This window comes from Coffea arabica, chromosome 10c, assembly GCF_036785885.1.
Source record: "Coffea arabica cultivar ET-39 chromosome 10c, Coffea Arabica ET-39 HiFi, whole genome shotgun sequence".
Taxonomy (NCBI): domain Eukaryota; kingdom Viridiplantae; phylum Streptophyta; class Magnoliopsida; order Gentianales; family Rubiaceae; genus Coffea; species Coffea arabica.
This window is the reverse complement of record NC_092329.1, coordinates 47,934,313-47,950,874: the sequence shown is the minus strand read 5'-3', so window position 1 is coordinate 47,950,874 and position 16,562 is coordinate 47,934,313. Positions and strand designations below refer to the sequence as shown.

General features: G+C 33.2%; 1 protein-coding gene across 2 annotated transcripts; it reads left to right on the top strand.

Annotated features, from left to right (window-relative positions):
• The first annotated feature begins 8,488 nt into the window (after positions 1-8,488).
• Positions 8,489-12,612, top strand: LOC113713271 (BTB/POZ domain-containing protein At1g21780-like). Of its 2 annotated transcripts, XM_072069465.1 has the most exons (5): positions 8,489-8,678; positions 8,805-8,950; positions 11,353-11,468; positions 11,745-11,897; positions 12,045-12,612. In XM_072069465.1, the coding sequence occupies exons 1-5, from the start codon at positions 8,569-8,571 to the stop codon at positions 12,348-12,350; spliced, it is 831 nt and encodes a 276-aa protein (XP_071925566.1). In that variant the 5' UTR covers positions 8,489-8,568; the 3' UTR covers positions 12,351-12,612. The 2 variants fall into 2 exon arrangements, with proteins under 2 accessions (XP_071925566.1, XP_027092752.1); XM_027236951.2 differs by having other exon boundaries at positions 8,490-8,678; positions 11,745-12,612.
• The last annotated feature ends 3,950 nt before the right edge of the window (positions 12,613-16,562 follow it).

The window sequence follows — 16,562 nt, the reverse complement described above, 5'->3', positions numbered from 1 at the left end:
AAGATCATATTCAATTCACAAAATATTTGAATTTTGAGCCTTATTCAGGTTTAGTCCAACTCACTTATTGCTTTTCAATTTTCTTAATATAATTACTATAAACTATTGAGTTGTATAACTAATTTAATATTTACAAGACTGCAACATCCAAACTAAACACAAATAAGTAATAGTTCTTAAAAGGTACATAAACCAAGAATTTTTCAACAATATTTATATGTAATTCGTTCAAAGTACATGAAAAACAGTAATAAGCATGCGATTATAAGTCAATACATCTTCGAGCTCCGCTCATATTTAATTCAGGCATAATTTTTAGATACAAACTCAGACTGACTCACTGAAAGGTTGGGTTCATCGGATTTTTTTAAGGCCAAACGAGTCGAGTATGGGCTGATCCGACCCCATTAACAGTCCTAGTCCAGTGTCCAATTCTAAACACACCCTTATTATTCTTAGACAGACTAATATTTGACAAAGAGGGAGCATATATTTCTTGATATTTGACATATAGGTAGCATATATTTCTTTCAACTTGTTAGTGCTTTAGTGTTATACAGTTGGTTAGTGAGATAGGTTTAATTCTATTTACAGTTATTTGAATACATTATATTGTTATTATGCCTATATAGTTGGAATCTGGATTGTACAATCTTGCTAATCAGAATAACATTTGTTAGTATTAGGGCCGAATTCTACAAGGATCGCAATTGTTTGTAAATAGTTGAACTAATAGGATATTTGATTTGCATCTATATGTCATAAGTAAGAGATTTGTTTTGATAGTTTGGGTTTTAAATCTTATAGTGCGTGAATGTAGACCACTTATGTAGTTCTTTTTAATTTTCAACCCAAAAAAATTAAGTCAATAATGACTTGAACTTTCATGCTATTATACATAATTAAAAATTTTATCTTTTTGTTGAAGAAACTAATTATTGGAATTATTATTGCATTTGATTTTTACATTCCTATAGATATAAATACAACTTAATTCTTAGCATTTTAAATAGGATATCACAGTTGTTTTAAAATATGTTTTCGATATCAACCTGGCCAGCAAATCAGTAACCTACTTGGCTCTTTGGTTGATTGGTCTGACGGGTTTGACCCGTAAGGGCAACCGACTCTTTTTTTTTTTTTAGCACTACTTATTGAGATAATAATATCACTAAAAAATGTTGGAAACTTTTCAAAATTTGTATGATGTACATACATGTAATTAATGTATATTCATTAATTTTTGGTACATGTATAGTATTGTGAATGTTTCTAAAATGTACATTCATAAATGAATGTATTCATGTATATGGGAATTATTGAATGAAATGATAGATTCATGTTTTGATCTAATGATCATGAGATGCATGAATTAAAGTGCATGAATGTGTACACAATACTTTGAATCTATTCATACACAATACTTTGAATCTATTCATACAAGTGTTTAATGAGGTCTTTTGTTTCCCAAACAATCTTCCTATATAAAGAGGTCAAGTAGAGAGTGGTTTGCTGCAGAAAATCACTTTCCTACTATCCTTACTCTCTCAAAAAGCACTCCTTAGTTCACAAAGGATTTGTCTTGCTTTGTGCAAAAGTTTAAGACAAACAAAACTTCATCTTATCCTAAAAAATATTTGTCCAAGGTTATTGCACGTTATACCGGACAAATAAAGTCTAAAGAAAAGTGATATCTATCACGATTTGAAGCCAATTCTTGTTACAACATTTGCTAGTCATTTACAATTTACCCAACAATCTTTAGGCTTTATCTATACTCTACAATGGCTGGTACCTTGAAAGATTTGGCAACCAATATTGTCAAGCTCGAGAGGTTTGATGGAGGGAATTTCATTCGTTGGCAAAAACGTGTTCGTTTCCTTCTCACTGCACTCAAAGTGGTCTATGTTTTGACCACACCAAAACCATTGATCAATCCCGATGAAGAAATTCTTGAAGACATCCGAAACCGTCAGAAATGGGAGAACGACGATGAAATATGCCGTGGTCACATCCTCAATACCATGAGTGACAACCTGTTCGATGTCTACCATTCAATTACTACCGTCAAGGAACTTTGGGATCGATTGGAGTCCAAGTACATGCAAGAAGATGCTACAAGTAAGATGTTTCTTGTCTCGTCTTTTAATAATTATAAAATGGTAGATAATAAGTCTGTTATGGAGCAATTTAGTGAGATTGAAAGGCTTCTTAATCACTTCACACAACACAATCTACACTTGGATGAAACCATTATTGTTTGCTCCATAATAGATAAATTACCACCTTCTTGGAAAGATTTCAAAAGAGACCTCAAACATAAGAAAGAGGATATCTCTCTTGAGATTCTTGCTAAATCTCTTCGAGTAGAAGAGGAAATTCGCATGCAAGAAAAGAAGGATAGTCAAATCCTTGAAGAGAACAAAAATTCTACTTCAAAAGTGTATGTGATTGAAGAGAGGCAAACTGAAAAGTCTCAAGGAAGCAAGAAGGGCCAACAACCCAAGAATCAATCCAAGAAAAGAAAGAAGGGACAATGCTTCTATTGTAAGAAAGAGAGACACTACAAGTCCGAGTGTAAGATTCTTCAAAACAAGAAGAAGAAGCAAGAGTCTTCCCAAACCACAAGTAAAAATCTTGTAGTAATGATATCTGAAATCAATATGATTGAAGATGATTTTGCTTGGTTGGTTGATTCTGGAGCTACGCGACACGTGTGCAACAATAGAACGTTCTTCAAATCCATGAAACCGGTGGATGAAAGCACCGTTGTTTATATGGAAAATTCTGCTACAATTCCGGTTCAAGGCATTGAAAAAGTAGAATTAAAATTTACTTCCGAAAATGTTGTAACCTTGACAAATGTGTTTTATGTACCGGAAGTTAGGAAGAACTTGGTGTCGGCTGGGCTGTTAAATAAATTTGTCTTTAGACTTGTGTTTGAGTCTGACAAATTTATTTTGTCTAAAGGTGGTATGTTTGTAGGCAAGGATTATCTTTGCAATGGGATGTTTAAGTTGAATGTACTTGCTATTAGAAATAATAAGAGTGATATTATTTCTGCGTATTTGGTTGAGTCTTCTTTTGAATTGTGACATAATAGGATTGGTCATGTTAATTACAAAAGAATGCATGAAATGATGAGACTTGATTTGCTGCCATATTGTGATAAGATTGAAGGAAAATGCAAAACATGCATGCTAACGAAAATCACAAGAAATTCGTTTCCTAAAGTTGAAAGATCATCTAAAATCTTGGATCTCATTCATAGTGATGTATGTGATTTGCATGGTACTCCTACTTTGGGTGGTAAAAAGTACTTTGTGACTTTTATTGATGATTATAGTAGATACTGTCATGTTTTCTTGTTACACTCAAAAGGTGAAACTTTGCAAAAATTTAAGGCATACAAATCAAAAATTGAATTTCATTGTGAATCCTTTATCAAATGTCTAAGGACAGATAGAGGTGGGGAATATTATGATATTACCTATTTTGAGTCTGTTGGAATAAAACATGAGGTGACTGCTCCTTACACACCACAACAAAATGGTGTAGCCGAAAGGAAAAATCGTGTATTGACAGAAATGGTTAATGCACTTTTGTCAAAATCTGGTTTAAGTCAAGGATTTTGGGGTGAAACCTTGTTAACGGCTTGTCATATCCTAAATAGAGTTCCTAATAAAAGAAGTTCTATAACCCCTTATGAATTTTGGAATAAAAGAAAGCCCAACCTAAACTATTTGAAAGTTTGGGGTTGTAGAGCTGTTGTAAAACTCCCATAACCTAAAAAAAGGAAATTGGGAGAAAGAGGTGTGGAGTGTATATTTTTAGGATATGCACAAAATAGCAAAGCATATAGGTTCATGGTAATTGAACCTAATGATTCAATTTCGGTTAATACCATAATTGAGTCTAGAGATGCTATTTTTGAAGAGAATAGGTTCACCTCTATAAAAGATGTTATTCCAAAATCAAATGAATTGACAAAAGATGGTGAAAATGAAACCATTGAATTGAGAAGGAGCAAAAGAGCTAGAAAGTCAAAAGACTTCGGTTCGGACTTTTATATGTATCTAGTTGAAGGAACTAGAGATGCAGTGAGCAACCAAATCTCATATTGCTTCAATATTGAGGTTGATCCCAAAACCTATGAAGAAGCAATGAACTCACAAGATGCTCCCTTTTGGAAGGAAGCTATTAATGATGAGATGGACTCAATCATGGATAATAAAACCTGGAAATTAGTAGACTTATCACTTGGTTCAAAACCAATTGGTTGTAAGTGGATCTTCAAGAAGAAAATGAAGATCGACGGAACTATTGATAAGTTCAAGGCCAGGTTGGTTGCCAAAGGGTTCACACAAAAGTATGGTGTGGACTATTTTGACACATATTCACCAGTAACTAGAATTGCTACAATTAGAGTGCTATTTGCTATAGTTTCGATCCAAAATCTAGTCATTCACCAAATGGATGTTAAAACAACATTCTTGAATGGTGATTTGGATGAAGAAGTATATATGGAGCAACCCGAAGGGTTTGTGATGCCTGGTCAAGAGCATAAGGTGTGTAAACTTGTAAAGTCTTTATATGGACTAAAACAAGCACCGAAGCAATGGCATCAGAAATTTGTCCAAGTTATTCTTGCTAGTGGATTCAAAATAAATGAATCCGATAAATGTATTTATAGCAAGTTTGATGATGGCAAAGGTGTCATAATTTGTTTGTATGTTGATGACATGTTGATTTTTGGGACTAACTTGGAACAAGTTGAAGTCACAAAAACTTTGCTTTCAAGCAAATTTGACATGAAAGACATGGGTGAGGCAGATGTCATTCTTGGTATGAGAATCTTCAAACATGATAATAATATAATGTTGTCTCAAACACATTATATTGAAAAGATTTTTAACAAATTCAATCAAAGTGATTGTATTCCAGCCTCAACACCATTGGATCCCAAAATAAATTTTGTGAAAAATGAGGGGGATCCAAAATCTCAATATGCCAAGGTTATAGGGTGTTTAATGTATGCAATGACTTGTACTAGACCTGATATTGCATATGCAGTTGGTATATTGAGCAGATATACAAGCAACCCTAGTAGGTTACATTGGCAAGATGTAACCAAAATTTTAAAGTATTTAAAGGCCACTAAGGACTATGGTATATGTTATACCGGTTATCCTTCAGTTCTAGAAGGATTTTCAGATGCTAGTTGGATCACCAATAAAGATGATCACTCGTCGACAAGTGGTTGGATCTTTATGCTTGGTGGAGGTGCAATTTCTTTGGGTTCTAAGAAACAGACTTGTATCACCGATTCAACAATGGCAGCAGAGTTTGTAGCACTTGCTTCGGCCTGTAAAGAAGCTGAATGGCTACATAATTTACTTTGTGATATACCATTGTGGCCAATACCTTTGTCGCCTATCTCAATCCATTGTGATAGTGCAGCTACACTTGCTAAAACTTATAGTCAAGTGTATAATGGTAAATCAAGTCATATCGGTTTGAGACATAGTTATGTCAAAGATTTGATTACAAATGGAGTCATATCAATTGACTTTGTGAGATCAAATGAAAATGTAAGTGATCCTTTGACAAAAGGATTATCAAGAAATTTGGTGTCAAAGACATCAAGGGGGATGGGTTTAAAGTCCAAAATTCTTGATCACTAATGGTGGAACCTCAATTCAACGCTAGATACAACGTCTAGTCTTAAATTCAATGAGTGAAAGTACACCATTCTAGTGGTTGGTGCACTATGTGAAGTTTAGACATCCCAATGTTGAATAGTGCATGTTATTCTCGCTAGTGCAAATGTAAGGATGAGTCATTGGACTCTTAACGAATCTTAAAAGTGCTATCTGTGGCGGGGGCACTAAGATGTCGCCTATATGAATGTTGGTTTTCGGCAAACCACAAAATTAAGGACTTTACTTTATAAACATTCATGAAAGGATAGTGATACAAGGCCGTAAAATGTATCGTTGAAGAACTTATGGTTGTGCATTGCTTAGTGTGTGATGTGTTTATGAGGTTGATCCAATGTCCAAGTGGTTCAAAGCTTGTCTACCATCTTGAAGGATTGATTTCAAAGAACCTTCACTAAGATAGTAGTTCAATCGAAAGACACCATTATTTATGCATATGAGTGTCAGATTACTTGGTGACCTTTTAGAAATCCATTTTCTAATTTTGAAAATGGCGGGGGATTGTTGGAAACTTTTCAAAATTTGTATGATGTACATACATGTAATTAATGTATATTCATTAATTTTTGGTACATGTATAGTATTGTGAATGTTTCTAAAATGTACATTCATTTATGAATGTATTCATGTATATGGGAATTATTGAATGAAATGATAGATTCATGTTTTGATCTAATGATCATGAGATGCATGAATTAAAGTGCATGAATGTGTACACAATACTTTGAATCTATTCATACACAATACTTTGAATCTATTCATACAAGTGTTTAATGAGGTCTTTTGTTTCCCAAATAATCTTCCTATATAAAGAGGTCAAGTAGAGAGTGGTTTGCTGCAGAAAATCACTTTCCTACTATCCTTACTCTCTCAAAAAGCACTCCTTAGTTCACAAAGGATTTGTCTTGCTTTGTGCAAAAGTTTAAGACAAACAAAACTTCATCTTATCCTAAAAAATATTTGTCCAAGGTTATTGCACGTTATACCGGACAAATAAAGTCTAAAGAAAAGTGATATCTATCACGATTTGAAGCCAATTCTTGTTACAACATTTGCTAGTCATTTACAATTTACCCAACAAAAAATTCTTTTAATTTATTGAGATAATAATATTACTAAAAAATATCCCGCGGCCACCCATCCCAATTACCATCCCTACTTATTTTTCTCCTCTATAAATGCTCTAAAATCTCTCAAATGAATATATTAACTGAGCTATCAATTTCAAACATAAAAAGCCTTTAGAATTCTCACTATTTGAGTGTCATCAAGTCATAATCTCATTCTTTGAGTTTGTATTTACAATATTGAGGATGTATACGATCTATCATTTGTATCATCTACACTTCGAAAATTGTTTTTTTTCTTTCTTTTGTGAAACTCAAAATAATTTGTGAGTATTGTGAGGCTTTCTTGGATTTAGATCTAGCAACTTTGAAATTGAGTTTCATCAAGTCATAATCTCATTCATTGAATTACTCAGGGCTTCATATTTGTATGTATACCATTGAGGGTATGTATGAATCATCACTTGTATCATCTACAATTCAAAGATTGTTGTTTTATTCGTAATACTCAAACAATTTATTGAGTTTTGTAAGACTGTTCTTGAATTTATAGCTAGTGCCATTAGAGAAGGCGATCCTTATTTTGCATGTTGTTACCTCACCATTGGAAGGGATCCTTAGTGGAGAAACACCAAACTTGCGAGATCTTTAGACTATTCAGACAAAAGGCAATAGTACAATGGAACGGGTATAATACAGATTATTAAAAGTTTGTATATTATATGATTTTTTTTGGCAAAAAGGATGGTTGAAAATTCAATATCAAGTATGAATTCAGCAAAAATTTGGATATAAATAGTACGAATATATTTCAAAGTTATAAAACTAAAAGTGTAGTTGAAATTTTATTGCATTTTCATGTTTATATGTATAAATTTATAAAACTATGTTAATATATAGTTGCTATAAAAAAAAATTGTTGACCCTTAAACAAGTAGTTTTGATCTTTCAATGTCGTCTTTTACTTAGAGTGGCAATTTCCGACACGATCTGAAAACACAACACGAATCTAACACGAAATTAATGGGTTTGGATTGAAGGTTCACCGGTTCAGGTCAGAATCGGGTTGAACCCTGATGAACCCGAAAAGAAAACGAGTCGAATTCAGGTCAACCCGTGATGATCCAATTACCCATTTACGAATTAAAAATAGTTTAATAAACATAAAAATTATTTTATCTAACTAAACTAAGTTATTCTTTTTTCTCAAAGGCATTAATCACTTAATCCTAAATGAATTTATTTAACTTGTGTGACGTTAAAATTATTATATTCGAGTATTATATTATTTTTTTACTTTTATACTGTTTTAATTTATTTTATATTTAGTTCGGGATAAAACACTTTTACGGTGTTTTAATTTATTTTAAATTTGCTTTGGAATTAATTATTTAAAATTTTATTACTTGATTATGTAATTAGTCTTGTGAAATTAATTTTATTAGAAATTACAGTGGTAAATTAATAAATTAAAATTAAATATCTTGACCCGTTAACTCGAAATTTTCGAGTTGGTTCAGGTATCTTGACCTGTTTCAAATTGACGAGTCAGGTTCGAATCAACAGATTTTCTGTTATATCCGGATCTCAATCCGACCCGTCAACCCGATTTGGCCTCGATTGGTACCCCTACTGTAAAACCTGAACTGTGCAGCGTACTCCACTCCGATATAAGTAGAAACTACTCATTGCCATTTCCCCTTCCCTTTTTATAAGTAGTGACTTTCTGTTTCTGTTTCTTTAACTTCACTCAGAAGTCTTAAGCTGATCAGACAGCTCTCATGGACTCCAAAGTAGAGACCATCTCCAGGCTTGCTCAATGGAGAATCGACACTTTCGGACCCTCCACCTACAAACGCTCAGACCCTTTTAAAATTGGTATCTGGAACTGGTAATTTCTACTCATATCACTGCCTCTTTTCGGCCCAAAAATTAGAAATTCCGAACTTTTGGCTTCTGAATTATTTGTTTATATTTACTTTCTGTGAGCTTGTGACTAATTTTGAGCTGATCGTAGGATTTTATCCATTGAGAAGAATCGTTACATGTATATTCGTTTATTCCCGGAGCTGTCTCGGGTGTCTAAAGAGCAGCCTCCGGTAGCCCGATTTGTTTTACGGGTCACGACTACAGGCACAAATCGCAAGCCATATATTTCTCCAAGTACGTTTTCAGTACCACTGTATTTATGTTTCTATGCTTGTTTCCCTTAGTTAATTTGTTTGCCTTTTCCGCTTTCACTTGAATTTTGGGCATTCTAGAGATGTCAATTGAGTAATTTCGGGTTGAATTATAGAGAGCTTGAGGGAAGAATCTTCGGTGGTTGGGTATCAATGGCAACTGTATATTGTCTTAAAATTGTGAGGTCAAATTTGGTAGTTAAGTCTCAAGTAAGCTTGCAAAAAACCAACTTCTCTCTTTGGTTAATCAATATACTTTTCAAGGGTGATCTGAGACATTGCTAAAAGGTGAGGTTATAAGGTATTAAGGAGTTTACGTGACCATGGTTGAAAGGGGGAAGATACTCTTGTCTGAAATCAGGGGATTTGAGTTTTATATGCAAAAAATATCACAGACCAAGCGTTTATTTGTGGTTAGAGTTTGAACAATTTGCGTAAGCGGGGAAAGAATTTGATCTGCTAAAAGGATGATTGCAATCAAATTTAATCACAACTTAGGAATGTTGTATTCTGTTAGATGAATTTAGAGCTGTTCGATTGGATGCTCTAGTTTGAGGCATAACCATTCAAGTATTGACAACTTACATCTACCTTTATACTTGGTTTATTAGTAGTTGGTGAAATGTGCTTTTTCATAAATCAATCTAGGAAAAGTTTCATTATATGTGTTTTTAGTTGACGTGGAAACACAATTTGCACTGTCCCATCTATGGAGATTTCCTAATAATGAGGTAAACATTGTATGTCAAAATCATCATATTACCTGTGGTCAATGTTATAACTAACATTCAGAAAGTTGTTTTGCTACAATTAATATTGATTTACACTATACTCTGATTTCGTGGTCCTTTTTTCCCCCGGACAAATGAAATGGCCGAATTTAAAAAGTTCTTTCCTTTCATTTCCTTTTCTTTTTTAGACTATTTCAGCTTGAAGCTACAGTTTCTGTCTCTCTCTCTCCCCCATGTGTGTGCGTGTGAGCAAACCCACTGGGCATATGTTGCTGCATGTTTTCATTGTAACTTCTACATAGTTATGTTTGTGTTGTGCCTTAAAGAAGATGAATCTTGACTTCTGTATTGCCATTCTTCTTCCCTCAGTAAACATGTCCACTTTGTCTTTTAGTGTCCATTGACATGTTTGAGTTCCTATTGAGTTTGGGCTCACTTACCCTTGTGTTCTTTTTGGTTTATTGAGTCCAATGGCTCATTATAAATTTCATTGTCCTTAAGAACATGTGGTGCATCACTGTAACACATGGCTTGGGTTACACTGTAGCTGCACTTATTGATGCAAAGATGAATTATTAAATGCAAGATAAACTTGGATGCATATGTCCGTTGCGGGAATGTAGCTTCTTTAGCCTTAAAATGTTTCCAAATCGTTGATGTTTCGGTCACTGAAGTTGTTATCTTGTACCAGTTACTCTTGACTAATATTTGTAGTTGTAGAAAGAACTATAACAATTTGATATCATGAAAGCATTATAAGAATTGAGCAATGCATCGGAAAATTATAAAGAATGATAAAGCTGTTCAACCAACAGAGACAGAATTTTTTTTCCATGTTATTTTGACTTGGAAGTTCCTTAGAGGATTAATGAAATAAGAAGATAAAAGCTTAGAAGTATAAACATAACCATAATTTCAATTTTTTTGAGACGGTGTTATGCCCTGTAGTATTGCTGATCCAAGCATCATGCTGAAGGATTTATTTCCTCCAAATTTAAACTATATGACGATAATAAGATTTTGCTCATACCAAGGTTCAAATGCTGGGCTCTGCAGTTTTCTTGATCACTTGAGTGATTTATTGGCCCGATGATTTGTTTAACAGCAAAACAGATGCTTTGTTTCTGATCCCCCCTTAATGGAAAATTCTCATCATCCCTTTTGGACTGTAGAGTTGCTCGTATCACCTCTTGTTTGGACTGTTGATCTGCTACAAAGCCACCTTTTCTCAATGACAGATTAAGATCCATTTGAAGCAAAATATTTTATATTTTAGTACTTAGGGGCGCCATGGTCTGCCAGTTGTTTGTTGCAGGGATGGCAGGCACCTTGCCTACTGGATTGATGGGGTGGGGGATACTCTTTTTACTAATTATACATTTATTCTATTTGCTCTCGTGGGCAGGCGGGGGGCAGGGGGATGTTTGGGCAACGGAGCAGGGGGCGGGGATAAGGTCCCCCACCTCGTTGCCATTCCTAGTCTGTTGCTTCTTTTCTTTATTAACTTTTTGGGTTTTTCTGATGACTCTCTTCCCGATGCATCTGCATTCTAAAATGCTGTAGTTTGTGTTGAAAAACTGAATATAGTTTGATGACAATTTGTCTACCTTTCTAAAATGTATGAATTTCAACTAACTTGGTTGTTACATGCCAGTTCATGAGCGACTGCTTCGGACAAGTGATGATTTTGTCTGGCCTATTGATACTACCTTTCAGGGTCGGTTCGTCATTGATGTTGAGTTTCTGGACCTGAAAATATGCTCCTTAAATGTGAGTTATTGTAGGCAATGTGATGGTATCAGGAAGGGCAAAAAGTTTGTGCGTTAAAACATGAAAAAATTCTGCTGGAAACACCTTACTTACCAGTGTTTTTCATAAACTATTTAATCTTGCACTGTATTTTAGAGTTCATACAAGTAGTGCAAGTGCTGAAAAAGATCTTTCAAATCCATTTTTTAAATTAATCTTTCTTAAGTGGCTTTCAATCGTACAGTATTCTTTGCATCAGAATTTGCTTTTTTCTTTAACGCTCCATTTAAATCTTAGGATGGAGAAGCCAATCCTATATGGCCTAGTGATTGTGTCATGCAGTCTTTGGCAATGCAAAGCACCCTCCGATGCCTTTCTCGCATGCTTTTTGAGGGTATCGATGCTGATGTCATCATCAACACTGCTGATGGAACTGTTCGTTCTCATAAGGCAATTCTTTCTGCAAGTTCTCCTGTTTTCCATAGAATGTTCCTTCATAATCTGAAGGAGAAAGAGTCCTCTACAATTGACATAGAAGACATGTCTACAGATTCTTGCACAGCCCTTCTTAGTTACTTGTATGGGACCATAAAACAGGAGGATTTTTGGAAGCACAGGTTGGCATTGCTTGGCGCGGCAAACAAGTATGACATTGCTGACCTAAAAGATGCTTGCGAGGAAAGTCTCTTAGAAGATATCAATACTGGTAACGTTCTCGAGAGGTTGCAAGAGGCTTGGCTTTACCAACTCAACAAGTTGAAGAAAGGGTGTTTAATGTACCTGTTTGATTTTGGCAAAATTTACGACATCAAAGATGAGACAAGTAACTTCTTCAGGCAGGCAGATAGAGAATTAATGGTAGAGATGTTTCAGGAAGTGCTTACAGCATGGAAACCAGCATAAAAAACAACAGTAGTTTCCCTTTTATCAGGTGCCATCACCATCTGTGTATGATAGATATGCATGGTTATGCATTACCAAGTTTAGTCATATGAGTATAGTATACTGTGCTGTCTAATTTTGAGTCATCCATAGATCTGGGGGCTAGGAAATCTAACACCAGCTGTGAGATTGTGTGTGTAATATGTTGTGAATCTCAGAAACTCAAGTTTTATGTAAATGAAGCAGTTCTTAATAGAGCCTAATATGAGATTAATGATCTAAATTTTGCTTATTGGCATAACAAGTTGTATTATGGATAATGCACAGGTTAATATGCAAGCACTTCAATTAACAATGGTATTGCAGCGCAGTTTCGCAGTATACTTAGTGCTGGTTTATTCACCAGTAGTCTTGGAGCAACTGTTTTATTGCCGGAATTTATTAATGGGGCAATTGAGCAGAGTCCAGCATCTAATTCACACTAAATTTCAATTTTTTGAAAATTAAAAAAAAAAACTTGTGATTGGATTGTATTTTTTGAAGAGTTTTCGAGGAAAAATTATTGTAGCAATTTTTTAAAATATGATGCATGTAAAGTAAAAACGTGATAAGATATAAAAAAGAATATTAACAGAAAACATAAAAAAAAATTCCAAAAAATCACAATCGAAACAAAAACTTGGCTATGCCATACATAATTGATTGTTGAAGCCAGCTCAGTCAAAATATTTATTGGCTATGTCATGCATAATTGACATGATTTTATTCATGTTCAGCATTCAACCCATGGAATTTTTATCAAGACACAAAAACTTTATTTTATACTTTAAATTCCCTTCCTACACATGTGACATCCATCTAAAGTTTGTTGGTTTGAAAAAATTCAAAGTGACAATGTAGAAAAAAAAATTAATGCATATGGATTTTTTTTCCTCTTACGAAACCCCCCAAACAACATAAATTTCTTTTTACTCTATCAGCAACATCTATACCGCATAATGATCACGAGAACTGTAAGTGTGTGAAACTCTATTGAACCAAAAGCAAAGTACAATGGTTCTTAGATTTAACCAGTGATTCCACACATGCAAGAGTTCTTTCTTTTTTTTTTTTTTTTTTTTTCTGTTGACAGCGCAACAAACCACTATATAGTTTGGAAGATGTCAATGACCACAACTATAAAACCAATTACTCCTAGAGTAGCAAGAGTAATTAGCCACTCTTTCCCTACGCTTCCTTTCTCAAGTAGAACGAGGAAAGAGACAAAATAAGTTGGGCTGGTGTTAATTCAAAGGGTTTGATCCTTAAATGGGGGTTAATCAGAAGATGGTTAAAATCTCTGGTGAATTAGTACTATGCCATTATAAAAGAGCTAAGTTTTTGGATGAGAGAAAAGTTATGGGAGAAATGCTATTTAAATCGAGGGTTTTGTTTAGGGAACAAGTCATCTACACATTGAGAGCAATTTTATATTGACAGTCAGTCGATCTTTGAAAAGTCATTACGAGACAACATTCCCCGCTTAGTTTACTTAATCTTGACAATCTTGACAAAAGAAAAAAAGAAAAAAGTAATTTTGGTTTTCTTTCATCAACTAAACAACTAAGATCTTTTGTACTTTAATATTTGGAATTAAGAGTTTATGAAAAGAATATATCCTTACATACTGTGACATTCACAATTTTATGTATGTTGTTATTGGTTTGGCACCGGGTTGTTATTGGTTTGGCACCTGATAGATGGACCATAAAGATTTACTGATACAGTTCCCCCATCATTAACCAATATGTTAAGAAAACGGTAGAATTGGAGTCTAGCGTAGGTCTGTCAATCAGGTCATATGAGTCGAGCCTTCATAAGTTCAGGTTCAACTCATTTAATTTGTAATATTTTTGGATTTCGGGCCATGTGTTTCGGATTAATAAATGTGAAGATCATATTCAACTCACAAAATATTCGAATTTTGAGCCTTGTTCAGGTTTAGTCCAACTCACTTATTGCTCTTCAATTTTCTTAATATAATTACTATAACTATTGAGTTGTAAAGCTAATTTAATATTTACATGACTACAACATTAAAACTAAACACAAATAAGTAATAGTTCTTAAAAAGTACATAAACCAAGAATTTTTCAACAATATTTATATGTAATTCGTTCAAAGTACATGAAAAACAGTAATAAACATGCGATTATAAGTCAATACATTTTCAAAGTTTAGAACTTCTTCATAACCTTGTGACTTAAATCCAAACATACTCGATGATTTGTGTTTCTAGACTCAAAATAAATTAAACAATATTATGTCAACACAAAAATTTATTCAGTCAATAAGAAAAGTAAGAGTTTCAGTTATGCATTACCAATATTGACTTTCAAGAAAACTAGTAAAAGAGTTTTTAGATGTATTTTTGTGTTTTGTAATTTATATATATTTAATATTTAGTAATAATATATTTGGATATATAATTATATATAATATCAAAATATAAATATTATATATATCATTATATATATAGGTAATTAAAGGGGCAAACCTATATCGGTTTGAGTCTAATGAGGCTCGAGTTCCGCTCATATTTAATTCAGGCATAATTTTTAGATACAAACTCAGATTGACTCACTGAAAGATTGGATTCATCGGATTTTTTTAGGGCCAAACGAGCCGAGTATGCGCTGATCCGACCCCATTGACAGTCCTAGTCCAGTGTCCAATTCTAAACACACCCTTATTATTCTTAGACAGACTGATATTTGACAAAGAGGGAGCATATATTTCTTGATATTTGACATATAGGTAGCATATATTTCTTTCAACTTGTTAGTGCTTCAGTGTTATACAGTTGGTTAATGAGACAGGTTTAATTCTATTTACAGTTATTTGAATACATTATATTGTTATTATGCCTATATAGTTGGAATCTGGATTGTACAATCTTGCTAATCAGAATAACATTTGTTAGTATTAGGGCCGAATTCTACAAGGATCGCAATTGTTTGTAAATAGTTGAACTAACAGGATATTTGATTTGCATATATCATAAGTAAGGGATCCTTAGCGGAGAAACACCAAACTTGCGAGATCTTTAGCAGTAGGCTGCTGAACCACTATAGATCAAATTGTGTTTGCGTTCTATTTCGCTACTCCCTTTATTTGTTAGTGTAGTTCATCGTTTGCTCTATTCATTGTATAATTGGTTGTAAAATTGTTTTTGAATTTTAGTTCCTCTCATATTGTCAAATTAATTGTAAAACTCAATCAATTTAATTTCGTCATTGATTAGGTTACATAGAGTAAGATATCTTGAATAAAAAACGAAAAAAAATAATATCTAGTATCTTGTTGTAAATTTTTTTCCAATTTCCTAGCTCATCTTTAGCCTATTCAGACAAAAGGCAATAGTACAATGGAATGGGTATAATACAGAATATTAAAAGTTTGTATATTATATGATTTTTTTTTTTGGCAAAAAGGATGGTTGAAAATTCAATATCAAGTATTAATTCAGCAAAATTTTGGATATAAATATTACGAATATATTTCAAAGTCATAAAACTAAAAGTGTAGTTGAAATTTTATTGCATTTTCATGTTTATATGTATAAATTTATAAAACTATGTTAATATATAGTTGCTATAAAAAAAAATTGTTGACCCTTAAACAAGTAGTTTAGATCTTTCAATGTCGTCTTTTACTTAGAGTAGCAATTTGCGACACGACCTGAAAACGTGACACGAATCTAACATGAAATTAATGGGTTTGAATTGAAGTTTCACGGGTTCAGGTCGAATTCGGGTCAACCCGTGGTGATCCGATTACCCGTTTACGAATTAAAAATAATTTAATAAACATAAAAATTATTTTATCTAACTAAACTAAGTTATTCTTTTTTCCAAAGGCATTAATCACTTAATCCTAAATGAATTTATTTAACTTGTGTGAAGTTGAAATTATTATATTTGAGTATTATATTATTTTTTACTTTTATATTGTTTTAATTAATTTTATATTTGGTTTGGGATAAAACACTTTTATGGTGTTTTACTTTATTTTAAATTTGCTTTGGGATTATTTATTTAAAATTTTATTACTTGATTATGTAATTAGTCTTGTGAAATTGATTTTATTAGAAATTACAGTGGTAAATTAATAAATTAAAATTAAATATCTTGACCCCTCAACTCGAAATTTTCGGGTTGGTTCAGGTATTCTGACCTGTTTCGGATTGACGAG

Bases quoted from the DNA above. Each gene is read 5' to 3' on its own strand.
- LOC113713271 (XM_027236951.2), top strand. From the start codon at position 8,569: ATGGACTCCAAAGTAGAGACCATCTCCAGGCTTGCTCAATGGAGAATC. The intron at 8,951-11,352 runs GTACGTTTTCAG...GTTACATGCCAG, and splicing joins CAAGCCATATATTTCTCCAA to TTCATGAGCGACTGCTTCGG. The intron at 11,469-11,744 runs GTGAGTTATTGT...TTTAAATCTTAG, and splicing joins TGAAAATATGCTCCTTAAAT to GATGGAGAAGCCAATCCTAT.